We start from the raw sequence: 14233 nt of genomic DNA, 5'->3' as shown, positions 1-14233 counted from the left end.
ATTTGCATTTCAGATAATTCAAATTTGAAATTAAAATGTGAATTATTTTATAGTATAAGTATGCCCCAAATACATACATGGATTATATTACATTGTGCTATATTATATCATATTATTTTATTAGGAAGGTGGTGACCACTGCTAACCAGAAGGTGCCCATCTCCCAGCCTCATGGGGACACATGGTTCTTGGTCACGAGAGCTGGGTACAGTGGAAGGGATGTTTAGAAAGCTTTGATCAAACATATATATATATGTGTATATATATACACACGCACACATATATATATAATATTTGGGACATACTTATACTACAAAATTATTCAATGTTTATGAAATTCAAATTTACCTGGGCATCCTATATTTTTATGTTAAATCTGGCAACCCCTGAAAGGAGCCAAAACCCCCTCAGGCAGTCGAGAGTGTGGCAGCCAGGACAGCACGCTGCAGCTCCCTCCCTCTCGGGCCGTGGCCTGGCCCTGCAGGGGACATCATAGGAACAATAATTGTCCACGTCTAGTGCTGGGGGCATCATGGGCGCTGCCCCAGAGCCACGACCAGCCCCCCTTTCGGTCAGCATGGTGAGTCTTCAGATGCCCCATGTGAAGAATCATGCTTCTTTTCTAAACGCTGAGAGTGGGCCCCTCGTGGTGGGCAGGTTCCCCGCGAACGGAAACGCCTTCCCTTGGTTCCCTCCAGCAGGGTTCAGACAGGAGCCAAGATCTGGGTCCGAACAGTGGGTGGAAAACGCCCCCTAGAGGTGTGATGTGTTGGCTGCAAGTTTGGCAGCTGGGCCTGGGGACACCCTCACCAGGTTGCCTTCAGTCGGAGGTTCCCCCAAAGCCCAACTTCTAATTTATCTGCAACCACAGGCTACTTTGGTCAGAAGGGAAATAATTAGATCAGAACCTTCATAGCATTAATTTCCCCCGAATAGGAAGAAAGCGAACGGTGGGGACATGAGAGCTGTTAATTAGGTGACGACTTCTCCCACCTGGCTGTGCTGGAAAAGCGCCTCTGTGGAAGACACAGCATCCAGGACAGGAAGAGGCAGGCTCGGTGGTGTTGGGTCAGAAACCCCCCGCTTCGTCTGGCAGCCATGCAGTCCCCAGCACCTCTGAGGCCACTCAGCCCGGGAAAGGGGACGACACAGCTGTGCTCAGCGTCTGGCTGCCATGCAGTCCCCAGCACCTCCCGGGCAAGGCCACTCAGCCCAGGGAAGGGGACAACAGAGCTGTGCTCGGTGTCCAGCTATCTGGATGAAGCCCAGGAGGATGGCCTATGGTGGAGCAGGAGGACCTGGGGGAACAAAACCCACAGCGGCCACCCAGCTCCAAAGGCTGTGCTCTTTCTACGATGTCTGGGATCTCAGGTATGAGTGGCAGAGGGAGCAGTTCCACCAGCCATGTCAGCCTCGCTGCAGTGGAATTCCACTTCTGTCCCAGAGACTCAGCCAGAGGGGAGGAAACTGTGACCACAGGCATGTGGACACGCAAGGGTATGTTTGAGTAAAGTCTTCTAAACCTCCTTTCCATTACACCCAACTCTCATGACCAAGAACCAGGTGTCCCCATGGGGTTGGGAGATGGGCACCCTCTGGTTAGCAGTGGTCACCCCTTTCCAGAGATGACATCAGCTCACCAGGCAAGAAACTCCACTTAGTCAGAACCCAGAGCCAATCTGGGGAATGATTCACACTAGCTAGACTTATACAAGACTGATCTATAACCTGGAAGGCTTGTATGTTCGCTAACCATGGGAAAGCCTTTCCAGGGCCTGAGCATTTCCCACCTGGCATCCAAGTGTTTTGTTCCTAGGATCAAGATATTTGGGGAGCCACATCCATCTCTTGAAGGAAATTTGAGCAACAGGGATCATAGAGTGAGGATCATTCATTCCATCCCCATGAGTGAGGGAATGGGTCAGTAGGTTGCCATCCACAAATGGCCACTGTCCACCTGCTATGTGTTGGCCTTGCCTGGGAGGTGGGGGACAGTAGTACCACACCAGACCCAGCCCTGGCCCCCTGGAGCCAGCTGATAGCCTGGCAGTGGAGGCACACTTTGAACAAATCATCATCCATGATTCAGAATGACAGGTGTGCAAAGTGTGTCCCACAAAGAACTTGCCGAGTGAGAAACACAGGTGTGTGGCCATAGAGACCAAATGGGGCCCTCACAGCTGGGTGTGCGCAGGAGAGAGACAGGCAAAGGGGTGGGGGCAGGCATTTGCACCCTAGGGGGCTACAAGGTGATTTGCAAGGGGAGCCCAGGTGAGGGTCCACAGGGACTAGAGCAGGCCAGGAAGGGAGGTGGTCAGGGGTTGGCTGGAGCCAGGCTTCTGAGGGTTGATTCCTGGCTCTGCTGTCAACCCAGGCAGTTCCCCACTCTACTCATCTCTGACTCCTCCCCTCAAAGCAGGCGTGACAGTGGCACCTGCCTCAGAAAGGAGGGGGCGTGTGGGGAAAGCGGGTATTTCATGACGAATGCCCAGCATAGAGCCCTGGAGACAGTACCCCTGCCCAGGTTCCCACTAGAGTAGGCAGACAGCCCCAGCTGGGATGAGCCAAGCATGTCTCCATGTGGACCCAGCCCAATCTGGGGCTCAGCACCCTCGGGTCTCCTGGTCCGGGCTCCTGTCTAGCCCTTTTATGCCATCTTTTCTCAATAGGCACAGGTACAGGGGATCCCTGAGGGAGAAGGTGCTCCAGACTGAAGGAAGAGAGTACCTGGCTGGGACGGGATGGGGAGGTGCAAGGACCCCAGGGTATCCAGGGAACAGTAAGGAGATGAGTAATGGTGAGGGTCCCGTCTCCTGAGCGTTTCTGTGCTAAGTGGCTGTGGGCTGGGTTTCATTCCTCTTTAGAGCAAGGCTGAGGCCAGGCCCACCTAGGGGCCAGGGTAGAGGACGTACCACGTGACAGCAGTGGCCTAGACCCCTCACGAAGTCTTACTGGGCCATATCTCCACCAGGTCATGGCAGGGACCTGTATCACCAGCGGCACCCTGCACAGATGGGGACGCTGGGGCCCAGGTCCCAGACAGCCAAGCCAGCTCTTCGACCACTCAGCGGTCCCAGCAGGTGAGGCTGTCCACAGTCTGCATGGGCTAAGAGGCTGAGCTCACCAGTGCCAGCTCTGGTTGGTCACCAGGATGCCAGAGCGCGCTGGCACAGGCCCAGGGCACCCTGCAGAGCAACCAAACCTCACGGAGATCCTCAGGGAAGGGGTTGTTGTTGGCCCATGGTACGGAGGAGGACACTAAACCCTCAAGAGGCTCAGGGCCTCGCCCGGTCACACAGCTGGAAGGCGCCAGCACCAGGAAAGGGACCCGGAAGCCAGACCCGGAGCCTACACCCTCAGAGGCGAAAATATCTGAGCAGCCGGTCCCTGGCCTTGGCCCGTGGTGGGCGTGGCCGAGAGGGAATGGAGCGGAGAGAAGCCCGTGAGGGCAGGGCGGAGGCGGGGCGGGCGGAGCCGGCGGCCGCGGCAGCCTTGATTGGATGCCGCCTTAAGCTCGAATGGGTTTTGACTGGCGGCCCCGCCCCTGATCCGCCCCCGAGCCGCCCTCCCCAGCGCTTCCCCGCCCGGCCCCTGCCTAGGCCCCGCCCTGGTCACGCCCCCTCTGCACCTCCCGGCCCCGGCCCCGCCCCGCGGTGGGGCTTCCGCAGAGATCCGCGGTTAACGCTTCCCCAGAGCTCGGGCTGGGCGGCCGGGAGTCGGAGGCAGGCGGTCAAGGCCGGCAGGGCCGGACCCCCTCCTTGCCCCTGCTCCCAGGAGGCGCTGGACTCCGGAGGCTGGCGTGAGGCCCTCGATCCCGCGCCCAGACCCGGGCAGTGAGCCCTATGCCTGCAGTAATTGTGGGATTGCTGGTTTTGTTTTTTCCTTAGCACCTTTATTGAGATCATAGAGTTCACCCGCTTAAAGCGCACGATTCGGTGGGGTTCTGTTGCGAGCAACCGTGGCCATTATCTAATTCCAGAGCATTTCACCTCCTTAAAAAGAAGCTGGGCCGTAGCCCGGCGCGGTAGCTCAAGCCTGTAATCCCAGCACTTTGGGAGGCCGAGGAGGGGGGGAATCACCTGAGGTCAAGAGTTCGAGACCAGCCTGGCCAACATGGTGAAACCGCGTCTCTACTAAAAATACAAAAATTAGCCGGCCGTGGTGAGGGCCTGTGGTCCCAGCTTCTCGGGAGTCTGTCGGGAGAATTGCTTGAACCCGAGAGGCAGAGGTTGCAGTGAGCCAAGATCGCGCCATTGCACCCCAGCCTGGGCAACAGAGCGAGACTCTGCCTCAGAAACAAACAAGAAGCCGATCCCCATCCGCAGTGACTCGCGTTTCCCTCCCCCTCCCCCATCCCCGGCAACTGTGCGTCTACTTTCTATTTCTATGGAGTTGCCAGTTCTGGCTCTTCCTGTGAATGGATTCCCATGCTGCGTATTTTGGTGTCTGAATTCTCCGACTTTCGTCTCAGCCCGCACCCACGCTGCCGCAGTCCGCGCTCGCGGCTTTTAGGCTGAACGCGGCTGCGCCGTGCGGGTGCCCGCGCTCCGTGCGCCCCTAGCCGGTTCAGCCCCGGTTGGGGGCGGCGCTAGCCTTGCGGCTGCGGATCCCAGCCTGAACCTGTGTCTTGTTCCACCGTCGCGGGCGCCCGCCACGGAGCTGCTGCCTCCTAGGGAGACGGTTCCATCATTGAAGGAACGGCCGTTCTGTCTTTCGCAGCAGCGACTCCATCTGGCCCCACAGCACGACCGCACGAGGGTCCCGAGCCCGGATCCTCGCAGTACTCGCCACCCCGGCCGCGTGGTTGCGGCGGTCTCGGCGGGGAAGGGGGTCCCCACGCGGGCTGGTTCGCGTTTCGCGTGACCGATGGTGCTCATTGGCCATCTATACATCTTTTTTTTTCTTTTTCCCGAGTCGGAGTTTCTCTCTTGTTGCCCAAGCTGGATTGCAATGGCGCGATCTCCGCTCACTGCAACCTCCACCTCTCGGGTTCAAGCGATTCTCCTGCCTCAGCCTCTCGAAGTAACTGGGATTACAGGCGCCCGCCACCACGGCCGGCTAATTTTTTTGTATTTTTAGTAGAGACGGGATTATGCCATGTTGGCCAGGCTGGTCTCGAATTCCTGACCTCAGATGATCCTCCCGCCTCGGCCTCCCAAAGTGCTGGGATTACAGGCGTGAGCCACCGCGCCCGGCCCATCTGTACATCTTCTTTGGAAAAATGTGTATCCAAATCCTTTGCCGTTTTATAGTTAGACTGTCTTTTTATTATAGAGTTATATTTATACCTTCTGCAAGGAAGTTCCTTATCAGATACAGGAACTTCTCAAATACTTTCTGCAAATACTTTCTCCCAATCTGTGGGTCGTCTTTTCACTTTGCTGATGGTTTTCTTTGAAGCAAAAAAGTTTTCTGTTGTTGTTTGGGTGAAGTGTTAGAACACTTACTGTGCTTTAAAGACGAACACGTTTTAAGCACCCCCGCACGGGGCGGAGCAGGGCGGAGTCCCCGGCGGGAAGGGACCCGAGGCCTCGGCTGCGCCTGCGCCGACGCCGGCGCGTGAGCCCGGGCTCGTGCCTGGCGGAGCGCGCGCCCGCCCCCGAGTGCGCCTGCGCGGAGCTCGTGGCCGCGCCTGCTCCCGCCGGGGGCTCCTTGCTCGGCCGGGCCGCGGCCATGGGAGAGGCCGAGGTGGGCGGCGGGGGCGCCGCAGGCGACAAGGGCCCAGGGGAGGCGGCCACCAGCCCGGCGGAGGAGACAGTGGTGTGGAGCCCCGAGGTGGAGGTGTGCCTCTTCCACGCCATGCTGGGCCACAAGCCCGTCGGTGAGCGCCCAGGCCGCGGACGCGCGTGGGGGCGGGGCGGGCAACCGGCGGGGCGGGGCGGGGCCTGCGCTCGCGACACCCGCGCCCCCACGCGCCCCGCCGAGCCCGGGCCGTGACACCCCCCGTCACACCCGTCCCGGGACCCCCGCCCCCTCCCACGCGCCCTTCGGACCCCGCCCCGGACCCGCCCCCGGCCCCTACCCCCGTGACACCGCGAGGCCCCAGCCCGCAGCGCCCCACCCCCACCTCTGCCCCGGGACGCCCCACCCCCTCCCACACACACCACCCAGCCCTGCCCCCCGACAGCCCCTCCGCACCCTGGCCCGCCCCATCCCACCGCGGCCACCCTTGCCCCTCCAGTCCCCAGGGCACCCTGTCCCCTCCATCCCCTTTCTCCTTCTCCTCCCCTCTGACCGGTTGTCCCGCCGCCCCTCCTCCCCCCAGGTGTGAACCGACACTTCCACATGATTTGTATCCGGGACAAGTTCAGCCAGAACATCGGGCGGCAGGTCCCATCCAAGGTCATCTGGGACCACCTGAGCACCATGTACGACATGCAGGCACTGGTGAGCCCAACCACCCTCCCTGTGCTGCCCGATGGGGGCACGAACCCACACACCGCTGAGGGTCAGCCTGAGCTGGGCAGAGCAGAGGCCCCTCCATGCCTGCTGGGGTCCGCTGGGCAGAGCCCCCTGCAGTGAGACCCATCCTTAAGGAGGGCATCCCAGGGCTCCAGAGCCTGTCATGGAAAGCACAAACACAATGCTAGCAGCTGGCCAGCTTTTCAGGGGGCCTGCTTTAGACTGGGTGCTGGGCCAGAGCCTCCAGCTGAGACCCTGGGGAGGGAGGGAAGGATGCAGAGGCCCCAGGCCCTTAGGCCCTTGTCAGCCTCCCGGGATGCCCCAGAAGTGCTTTAGGCAGAGGGTGACCCTATCTGAGTCACACCAAGGTGAATTTGGTGGCTTCTGTGGGAGTCAGGCAAATAGAGTCCCAGTCCTCACAGATCTTGGAGCTGGCAGTGTGTGACGGGTGAGCGCATTAACTAGGTAAGCAGGCTGGCCACAAGAGACAGGTGGGTGTTGCAGGCTCTGTGGCAGCAGGAGGTGGTGGGTCCAGGAGCTGAAAGAAGGTGGTGTGCTTGGAGAATGGGGTGGGGGTCAGGGGTCAGGTGACCAGGAGGAGTGGGGACCTGTGCTGGTGGAAGGAGAGTCTGTGCCAGCCACGCTGGACTCAGGGCCACACCAGCCCTTCCAGGAAGACATAGGGGCACCACTGAGGCAAGGAATGCTTGCCGTTGACATTGGTGGAGTGATGTGGGTCTCCTTGTCATAGCTGTAGAAAGGGGACAGAGATGCCAGCCGTGCAGGGGCCTGGCTGTCTGAGGAGAGGAAGGATGCTCAGCCCTAGAAATGCCCTGGAAGCTTAAGCCCCTGTTGCTGCCGCCTCGTGTGTTGAGGACGTTCTGAGCCAGTGCGGCATTTGCACTGGGTGACCAGTACCTAGTGGCCCAGACACAGCTGGCTACTAAGCTCACAAGGTCCTCCCTGGACCCGCTCCTCCCTAGAGCGTATCCATCAGCCATTGAACCATGGTCACCACCCCTCAGGGTCAGAGGCCCCCTGTCACCAAACTCCCAGCAGCTTCTTGGTTGTGGGAGAGGGCGCTAGGTCCCCAGACACCTCCCACACCGGGATTTGGAGAGATCGGTGTAAATCTATGCCTGTCTCTGGGGAAGACAAACAGCTCCAAGGCCCATAATGTCCCCTGGGGCATGGGTGCTGGCTCAGATGAGCACAGCAGCCCACATGACACTCAGGAAGCCATGTGGGACCGCCAGGCCTTTCAGCCCTAGGACTGTGGCCCTGTTCCTTATTCCTGCAGTGGCCTATGACATCAGTAAGGACTGGGCAAGACCACAGACTGGCACTTTCTCTGGACCATGACACTTCTGTGTGACTGATCTGAGTCTTTCAGACCTTATGAAATACAGAGCCCCTGGAGTACCCCCGAGAGGCTGACCAGCTGGCCCAGGAGATTTTGAGGAGCACAAATGTGGCCTGACTGCCTGTTCCATACAGCACCCAAACTGCCGAGTAGAAGCCCCTGTCTCCTGAATCGCCTCCCAGTCCAGGGCCCTTCCCGCCAGCTCCACTTTTCCCTGGCTCCCGGTCTCTCCCTCTGGTCTGTGTGACCTCAGGAGGGCAGTGCCTGGCAAGCACTCGGGTGGCCCTGCTCCATCTGCTCTTCTTCCTTGCCTGGTTCTGTGCTTGTGGCGCTCCCAATTGACACCCTCAGTGTCCATGGGTTCCTGCCACGTGGATGAGAACTCGAGGTGCCTGCGGCCTTTCCCCAGGGCTGTCACCATGCCCTCTGCACACCGCCTTGGGGAACGCAGTCTCTTGGTGAGACCATAGGTCGTGGTGGGCAGGCAGGACCCACAGGTGTGCAGTCTCTTGGTGAGACCATAGGTCGTGGTGGGCAGGCAGGACCCATAGGTGTGCAGTCTCTTGGTGAGACCGTAGGCCGTGGTGGGCAGGCAGGGCCCACAGGTGTATGTCACCAGGGCTACCCGGTCCTCAGGGCCCACCTTAGTGATGCCGGCCCCGGTGGGTCTTCCTGACCCCTGCACGTGCCTCCACTGGTTCTGCCCTCCCTGGGTCTGTCTGAAAAGCCCAGCTGTAGCAGGCACTGTTCACAAAAAGAAGAAATGCCCTTTCCCCATGCCCTGCCCACCGCAGCCTCCAACACAGTGACGTGTGCTCGCTGGCTGCTCGCCAAGTGGCTCTTACATGGCTGTAGTGGCTTCTTGAAACCGCATCTTCACCCTTGTTTCTTAAAACTCTCTATTTGACATCAGCATGAGTCTGAGATTCTTCCATTCCCGAATCCAGAGAGGAACTTCGTCCTTCCAGAAGAGATCATTCAGGAGGTCCGAGAAGGTGAGACTCGGGAGAGGTTGGGCTTGGGAATCAGAAAAGGCCAGACCCTGGCCAAGGGCGGGGAGGTGAGGGTGAGGACCCCGGGCCTCCAGGGAGGTGTGAGGGTCCAGCGCAGACCCCGCCCCACCTGTGCTTGGGTGGTCTTGGAACCTCCGGGATTGGAGAGGACTTTGTTTGAGAGCAGTGGCTGGACGGAAGCTGAGGCCCGTGTGGGCAGCAAGCGTCGGAGCAGTCCCTGGCCTGACCATCCCCCAGCGTCGGCCACCACCGTGGGTTTTCGGTGAGCGTCAGCTGTCTCCTCCACAGGAAAAGTGATGATAGAAGAGGAGATGAAAGAGGAGATGAAGGAAGACGTGGACCCCCACAATGGGGCTGACGATGGTGAGTGTGGAGCTCACCCTGCCCTAATGCCCTTTGGGGCTCAGCACCCTGAAGCCACCCTCAGGCAGGGCACAGTCAGGTGGGCGTAGAGCCTGCGGTGCAGAGGCCCCGGGCAGGACATCTAGGCACAGGATGGATCCTGCAGTGCCCCCTCCCCAGGAGCTGAGTTCTGGCTCCGTGTTGTAGGCTGGGGTCTGAGCGGTGGTCCCTGCAGTGCCCACAGCAGGGAGGTCCTCAGGAGGACCAGGCCCCTCTGCAGGCCCACATGCAAAGGGCTCCCAGCTCAGGAGGAAGCTTTGGGTTCAGAGGGTCACGTGTCAATATGCAGATTTTTTTAACTGAACAGGAAGACAAAAATAAGATTCTGGATATTCTGTTTTCAGCCAAGTGATTTTTCGTTTCTCAGTTTTTTCATCTTCAGGGAGTTTGGGGAAAGCAACAGAAAAATCCAGCAAAGACAAAGAGAAGAACTCCTCAGACTTGGGGTGCAAAGAAGGCGCAGACAAGCGGAAGCGCAGCCGGGTCACCGACAAAGTCCTGACCGCGAACAGCAACCCCTCCAGTCCCAGCGCTGCCAAGCGGCGCCGCACATAGACCCCTCAGTCCTGGCGGCAGCAGAGAAGCGGGTGAAGAGCTGTGGTCACTGATGGGGTCGGCTGGGTCTGAGTGCCACCCCCCAGGCCACAGTGGTATCACCCCAGTGCCGTGAGCCCACACTGCCCACCCTCAGGCTCTCAGGTGAACGTGGCCGTCAGCGGGGAAACGTGTGTCAGCTGGACCATGTGGGACCCTGATGGACCTGAAAGACCAGGATCAATCCAGCTCAGATGTTGAGGGCTCTGAAGCCTCGTTCTGTCTTCTCTGGAGCAGCTGTGGCTTCCCCAGGGCTGCTTGGTGACATGGATTAGCTCTACATGGGCTGCAGCGTTTGGGATCCAGGCTACCTAGAGGGGCATCAGGCCAGGGGAAAACCTCGGATTAGCAAGCAATAAAAACATGACCTCACTCTTCCTCAAAGGAGCCACTGGTCTTCCCTGCGTGACTCAGTTCTTTCCATCTGTTTGTCCCGCTGCAAGCCTGTTTCTGCACTGACTGTGACATCAGAACATGGCCTTCCTGTCACCCCTCCGTGCCACGCACTGACAGCCCCCCCTCCACCTGGGAAACTAAGAACTGGATATTTTGCCTCATTCACTTGTACTGTAACAATGTATATAATTTGGTTGGTATTTCACTATTTAATTTTTAAGAAGCCTATTTTACTAGTGTTTTATATGAACAAAGTACTGCAGAAGTTAAACCTGTGTTGTATTTTTTCTGAGATGTTTTGCTTTAAGAGATACTTTTTGCTCAGTTTTTATATGCCAGATACAGAGAATTTGTAGCGGTTATTTTTGTATGATCTAGTAACTTGCAAACAGACCAAATGGGTGAGAGGCGGGACGTGCAGCTGTCGGGCTGATGAGGAGGAGGTGGCCGCCCCAGTGCTGATGGAGATACCACTTTTGTGTGACTGCGAACATTAAAGCACAAAAAAATCCAACCTGGAGTTGTGTGATTTTCATACCAAAGTGAGTTAACTTTTCCTCCAAAAGGAAGTTTTTATTTTTCCAAGATTTATAACTAAAGCATACACTTAGATGACTTGTTAACATTCACTTGATACAATGTATAAACAAAATAGTAACAGATTCTGAGTGGTTATTTTGTGGACTGTGATAAGCACTTAAAATACAAAATGTTAGGAGGGCAAAACGGTGTGGGCCCTGGTAGGTCAGGCAGGCACCAGCGAGCTCCTTCCTGCTGAAAGCTGCGGCTGCAAGATGAGACCGCTGGCTGGGCCGCAGAGGGAAGTCCAGTGTTCCATGTGTGGACAGGGGGACAAGCGCTGTCCTGGCCAGCCAGCGCACCCCAATGTCCAGCTTGACGCTGCTTCTCTGCCAGTGGAGTCTCCTCCACATGGGAACGTCCCTGGCCGTCTGTCCCTGGAATCCTCCTCACCATGACGCAGATCACAAGGCACCCACTAAAGAGGCAAAGCCAGGAATCCTGTGGTGTGATCGCCCCGTGTGGCACCTGGTGCTGGTCTGCACCAAACCCGCTGTTGCTTCTGGGGCAGAAGAGCCCAGGGAAGCTGCTGGTCTGTGGCCTGCCCAAGCTGCACTCCCAGGGTAGGGCAGCTGCCTGGGGGACCCTGTGGGTCCCTTTTCTATAGAGCCGGGACAAATCCACAGCCCTGCTGTAACAGCCTGCCACAAAGAGCAGGCACCTGGAGGGCCCCACACGCCTAGACCAAAGGACTGAACCTGCCTGGCATTCCTCCACTCACACCCCAAATACTCAGCCCTGCAGCCAGGGAAGGGTGGGGTCTCCCTTTGCTGCCCAAGTGTGCCCCCTTGCCTGTCCGATCTCTCCTGTGAGGTCAGACTCAGGGCTTTGTGCCAGGTCCTGTCCTGGAGTCTCGATCTGGGACAGCAGTGTGGCTCCTAGGTACTCCAGAAGCAGCAGGGGAAAGGGGGACAAACGCTAACACAGGGTGTCACGGGATGGCCAGAAGGAGTCGTACTCTCCACCCAGGCTCACCGTTGTAAACCTCCATCTGAAACTGCATCTTGGGTGACCTGAGATTGTGCTGGGAAAGACTGGTTAATAAATCTGCCTTATCTCGATTACTGTAACATTTTGCTGCACTTTCAGGAGAAAGCGAGAGCCCACAGAGTAAGCCCACTGGGCAGGCAAGCAGCATGCCCCCCGCCCCGGGCCTCCCCTTCTGGACGAGAGGCTGACTGGTTGAAGTCAGGAGCCATGCAGCCCTTATGGACTCACAGGGACTTCCAGGCTTCCTTGTGGGGAGGCCCCGTTCACGCTCTGCTGGCAGGTGGGATGACCACGTCAAATTCACGAGTGTTGGGGCAAGGGTGATGTGGCCTCCAGTCCTGGTCAGCGCTGTACTTACCCCCTCCTGGCCCTAGGGGTCCTGTCTCTAACCTGGGGGCTTTATGTAATGCATACTCCACCATGTCATGTAGAAGGTGCAGACTGAACACAAATCTGAAAAGGAAAACGGAGCTGGCATGAGGCTGACCCGTGCACCGACGCTCAGGTGCCTGCTGCTGTAGAGGCGAGACATGGCACAGTGCGCGCTCAGGACAAGATCTGAATGGGTCAGAAGCCGCCGCTGATGTTGAGCCTGGAAGCCTCAGCAGCGGCTCTGTGCCTGGGACACCCAGGGCCCGAGAGCACCTGCTGCCTCAGAGACATTTTCTCTATGGCTGGCAGCTGGAGTGGGGACTCAGTGAAGGCTGAGAGTGGGAGTGATCTGAACTCCCCTGCCTGTCCCACCCAGGGCGACCCAGGGGTGACTGGGAAAGGCAGTTGGGCTCTACTGCTCCCCAAATAGCAGCGAATAAATACTGAGCGGCAGGGCACTGGCAGCGAGGCTCCCTGCTTGGCTGGTTGATTGAGGACAGGGCATGCTTGGGCCAAATCACGTGGCTGCCACTGGTCTTACCTGGAGAAGATATGAAGGCTGAAATCCAAGCCCCGAGCCACACAAAATTCTGCTGGGCTCCTTAGCTGTGAGCAACGCCTGCTCCAGGCACATCACCTACTGCATGTACAGAAACCATTTCCCTTTGTGAGTGCCTGGGAGCTGTGTGTGTGTGTGTGTGTGTGTGTGTATGTGTGTGTGTGACAGGGAGGGAGGGAGGGAGCGGGGGGGGGAGAGAGAGAGAGAGAGAGAAAGTGACAGAGAAAGAGAGCCCCTTTCCCCAGCCTCAACAGCAAACCCTTCTGGAATGCCGAGCCATACAGGACGTCACTGAACTGCAGATGACACTCTGAAGAAGCAATGCTGTTGCACAGTCCCCTGCAGCAGCTCCTGCACTTCTTGGATCAGCATGCCCCCGAAATGAGCTCTGCACGCGCACACACACACACACACACACACACACACATACACGACACAAAAGCAACTAAAGAAGAAATTTGGTGTGATATTTGTAAAGAAGCAATTCAGTGTGGTGATATTTGTAAAACACAAGTTGGGCAATGTCCCTTAATACTCTTTTTAGGGAAGTGGTTCTATATCCTGCCAACAGTAGGCAGCAGCAGGAATGCTGCCCCCTTGGAACAATGTTGTCAGCACCCAGTATGCTTGTCTTTCTGTTTTCTGGGGGCAGTGGAGGGAGCGGCCTGCCCACCCAAGTCTCAGATCATCCAAACCCTATACAACCACCCAGCACCCATCAACGTCCCCATCAGAGCCTCCCCACCCCCACCCCACCATCTATTCTGATGCTGTAAGCAGATCCCAGCTGTAAAGCATCTAACAAGAAGGTCAGGCAGCTCACTCAGTCTCCCTGGGAAACCTGCCCTGGCTATTGCAGTAAGTTGATTTGCAGAAATGTCCAGAGCCCCAAAACTTCGGGGAATCACTACTGTCGTTTTAAGAAAGGGAGATGTATGTCCACAGGTTCCAACCACTAACACCAGTTAGCACCTGCTAACAACGGTCAACAGGTCAGCAAAGATTAGGGCCCAGCGCCCAGAGAGTCCTTAACCTGTACTTGTGACCAGGATTGGAACACTTCCGTTCATGGCTATCCCTGGCACATAGTAAAGGAATGTCACCAGGTCCCAGGTCCAGGCAGCCTGAGGCCTGCCAGTGGGCCTGCAGGGCTAGGAGATGGCAGTGTCCCCTGGGGGCTGGGCTGGGGCCCGCTCCACCTGTCCACCACCATCATTCCAGGGACAACTCTGCCGGAAGCTATCCTCATGGCCAAGTCCAAAATCCAGATTTAGTTTTACCTAAATTTTTTGAAATGAAGTGGTATAGTAGTTACAGAAGAAGTTTATCTGGGTGGTCACTCCTGATTTGTATTCCAAGAGGTCACCAACTTTGCCATGTATCACCAGCAGATGTCAAAGGTGGATGAGCAAGGGACCCGCAGTGCTGGGAAACGGCAGCTGAAAGTGACTGTGCGCTGCCCCAGATCTGCCAGTACTTAGAGAGACGGCCCTGAGGAGGCACTGAACTGGCATCAGCTGTGTTGAACCGTCCCCAGGGTGACCCTCCTGGTGGCCCAGGCTT

General features: G+C 57.5%; 1 protein-coding gene and 1 long non-coding RNA gene across 3 annotated transcripts; one reads left to right on the top strand and one right to left on the bottom strand.

The window, feature by feature from the left end:
- The first annotated feature begins 5621 nt into the window (after positions 1-5621).
- MRGB (MRG domain binding protein) lies at positions 5622-10684 on the top strand. The gene is made up of 5 exons (XM_011722601.3): positions 5622-5821; positions 6266-6387; positions 8679-8760; positions 9067-9141; positions 9548-10684. The coding sequence occupies exons 1-5, from the start codon at positions 5674-5676 to the stop codon at positions 9733-9735; spliced, it is 615 nt and encodes a 204-aa protein (XP_011720903.1). The 5' UTR covers positions 5622-5673; the 3' UTR covers positions 9736-10684.
- A 36-nt stretch (positions 10685-10720) lies between these two features.
- LOC105470519 (uncharacterized) lies at positions 10721-14219 on the bottom strand. 2 transcript variants are annotated; one of them, XR_011613162.1, is made up of 4 exons: positions 13951-14219; positions 12653-12751; positions 11542-12192; positions 10721-11167 (listed from the first exon to the last, which is right to left on the bottom strand). It is a non-coding gene; the product is annotated as an uncharacterized lncRNA (long non-coding RNA). The 2 variants fall into 2 exon arrangements; XR_011613161.1 differs by lacking the exon at positions 13951-14219 and having other exon boundaries at positions 12653-13080.
- Positions 14220-14233: the final 14 nt, after the last annotated feature.

Source organism: Macaca nemestrina, chromosome 15, assembly GCF_043159975.1.
Source record: "Macaca nemestrina isolate mMacNem1 chromosome 15, mMacNem.hap1, whole genome shotgun sequence".
NCBI lineage: Eukaryota > Metazoa > Chordata > Mammalia > Primates > Cercopithecidae > Macaca > Macaca nemestrina.
The sequence above is the reverse complement of the archived record's forward strand: the minus strand, read 5'-3'. Positions and strand labels throughout refer to the sequence as shown.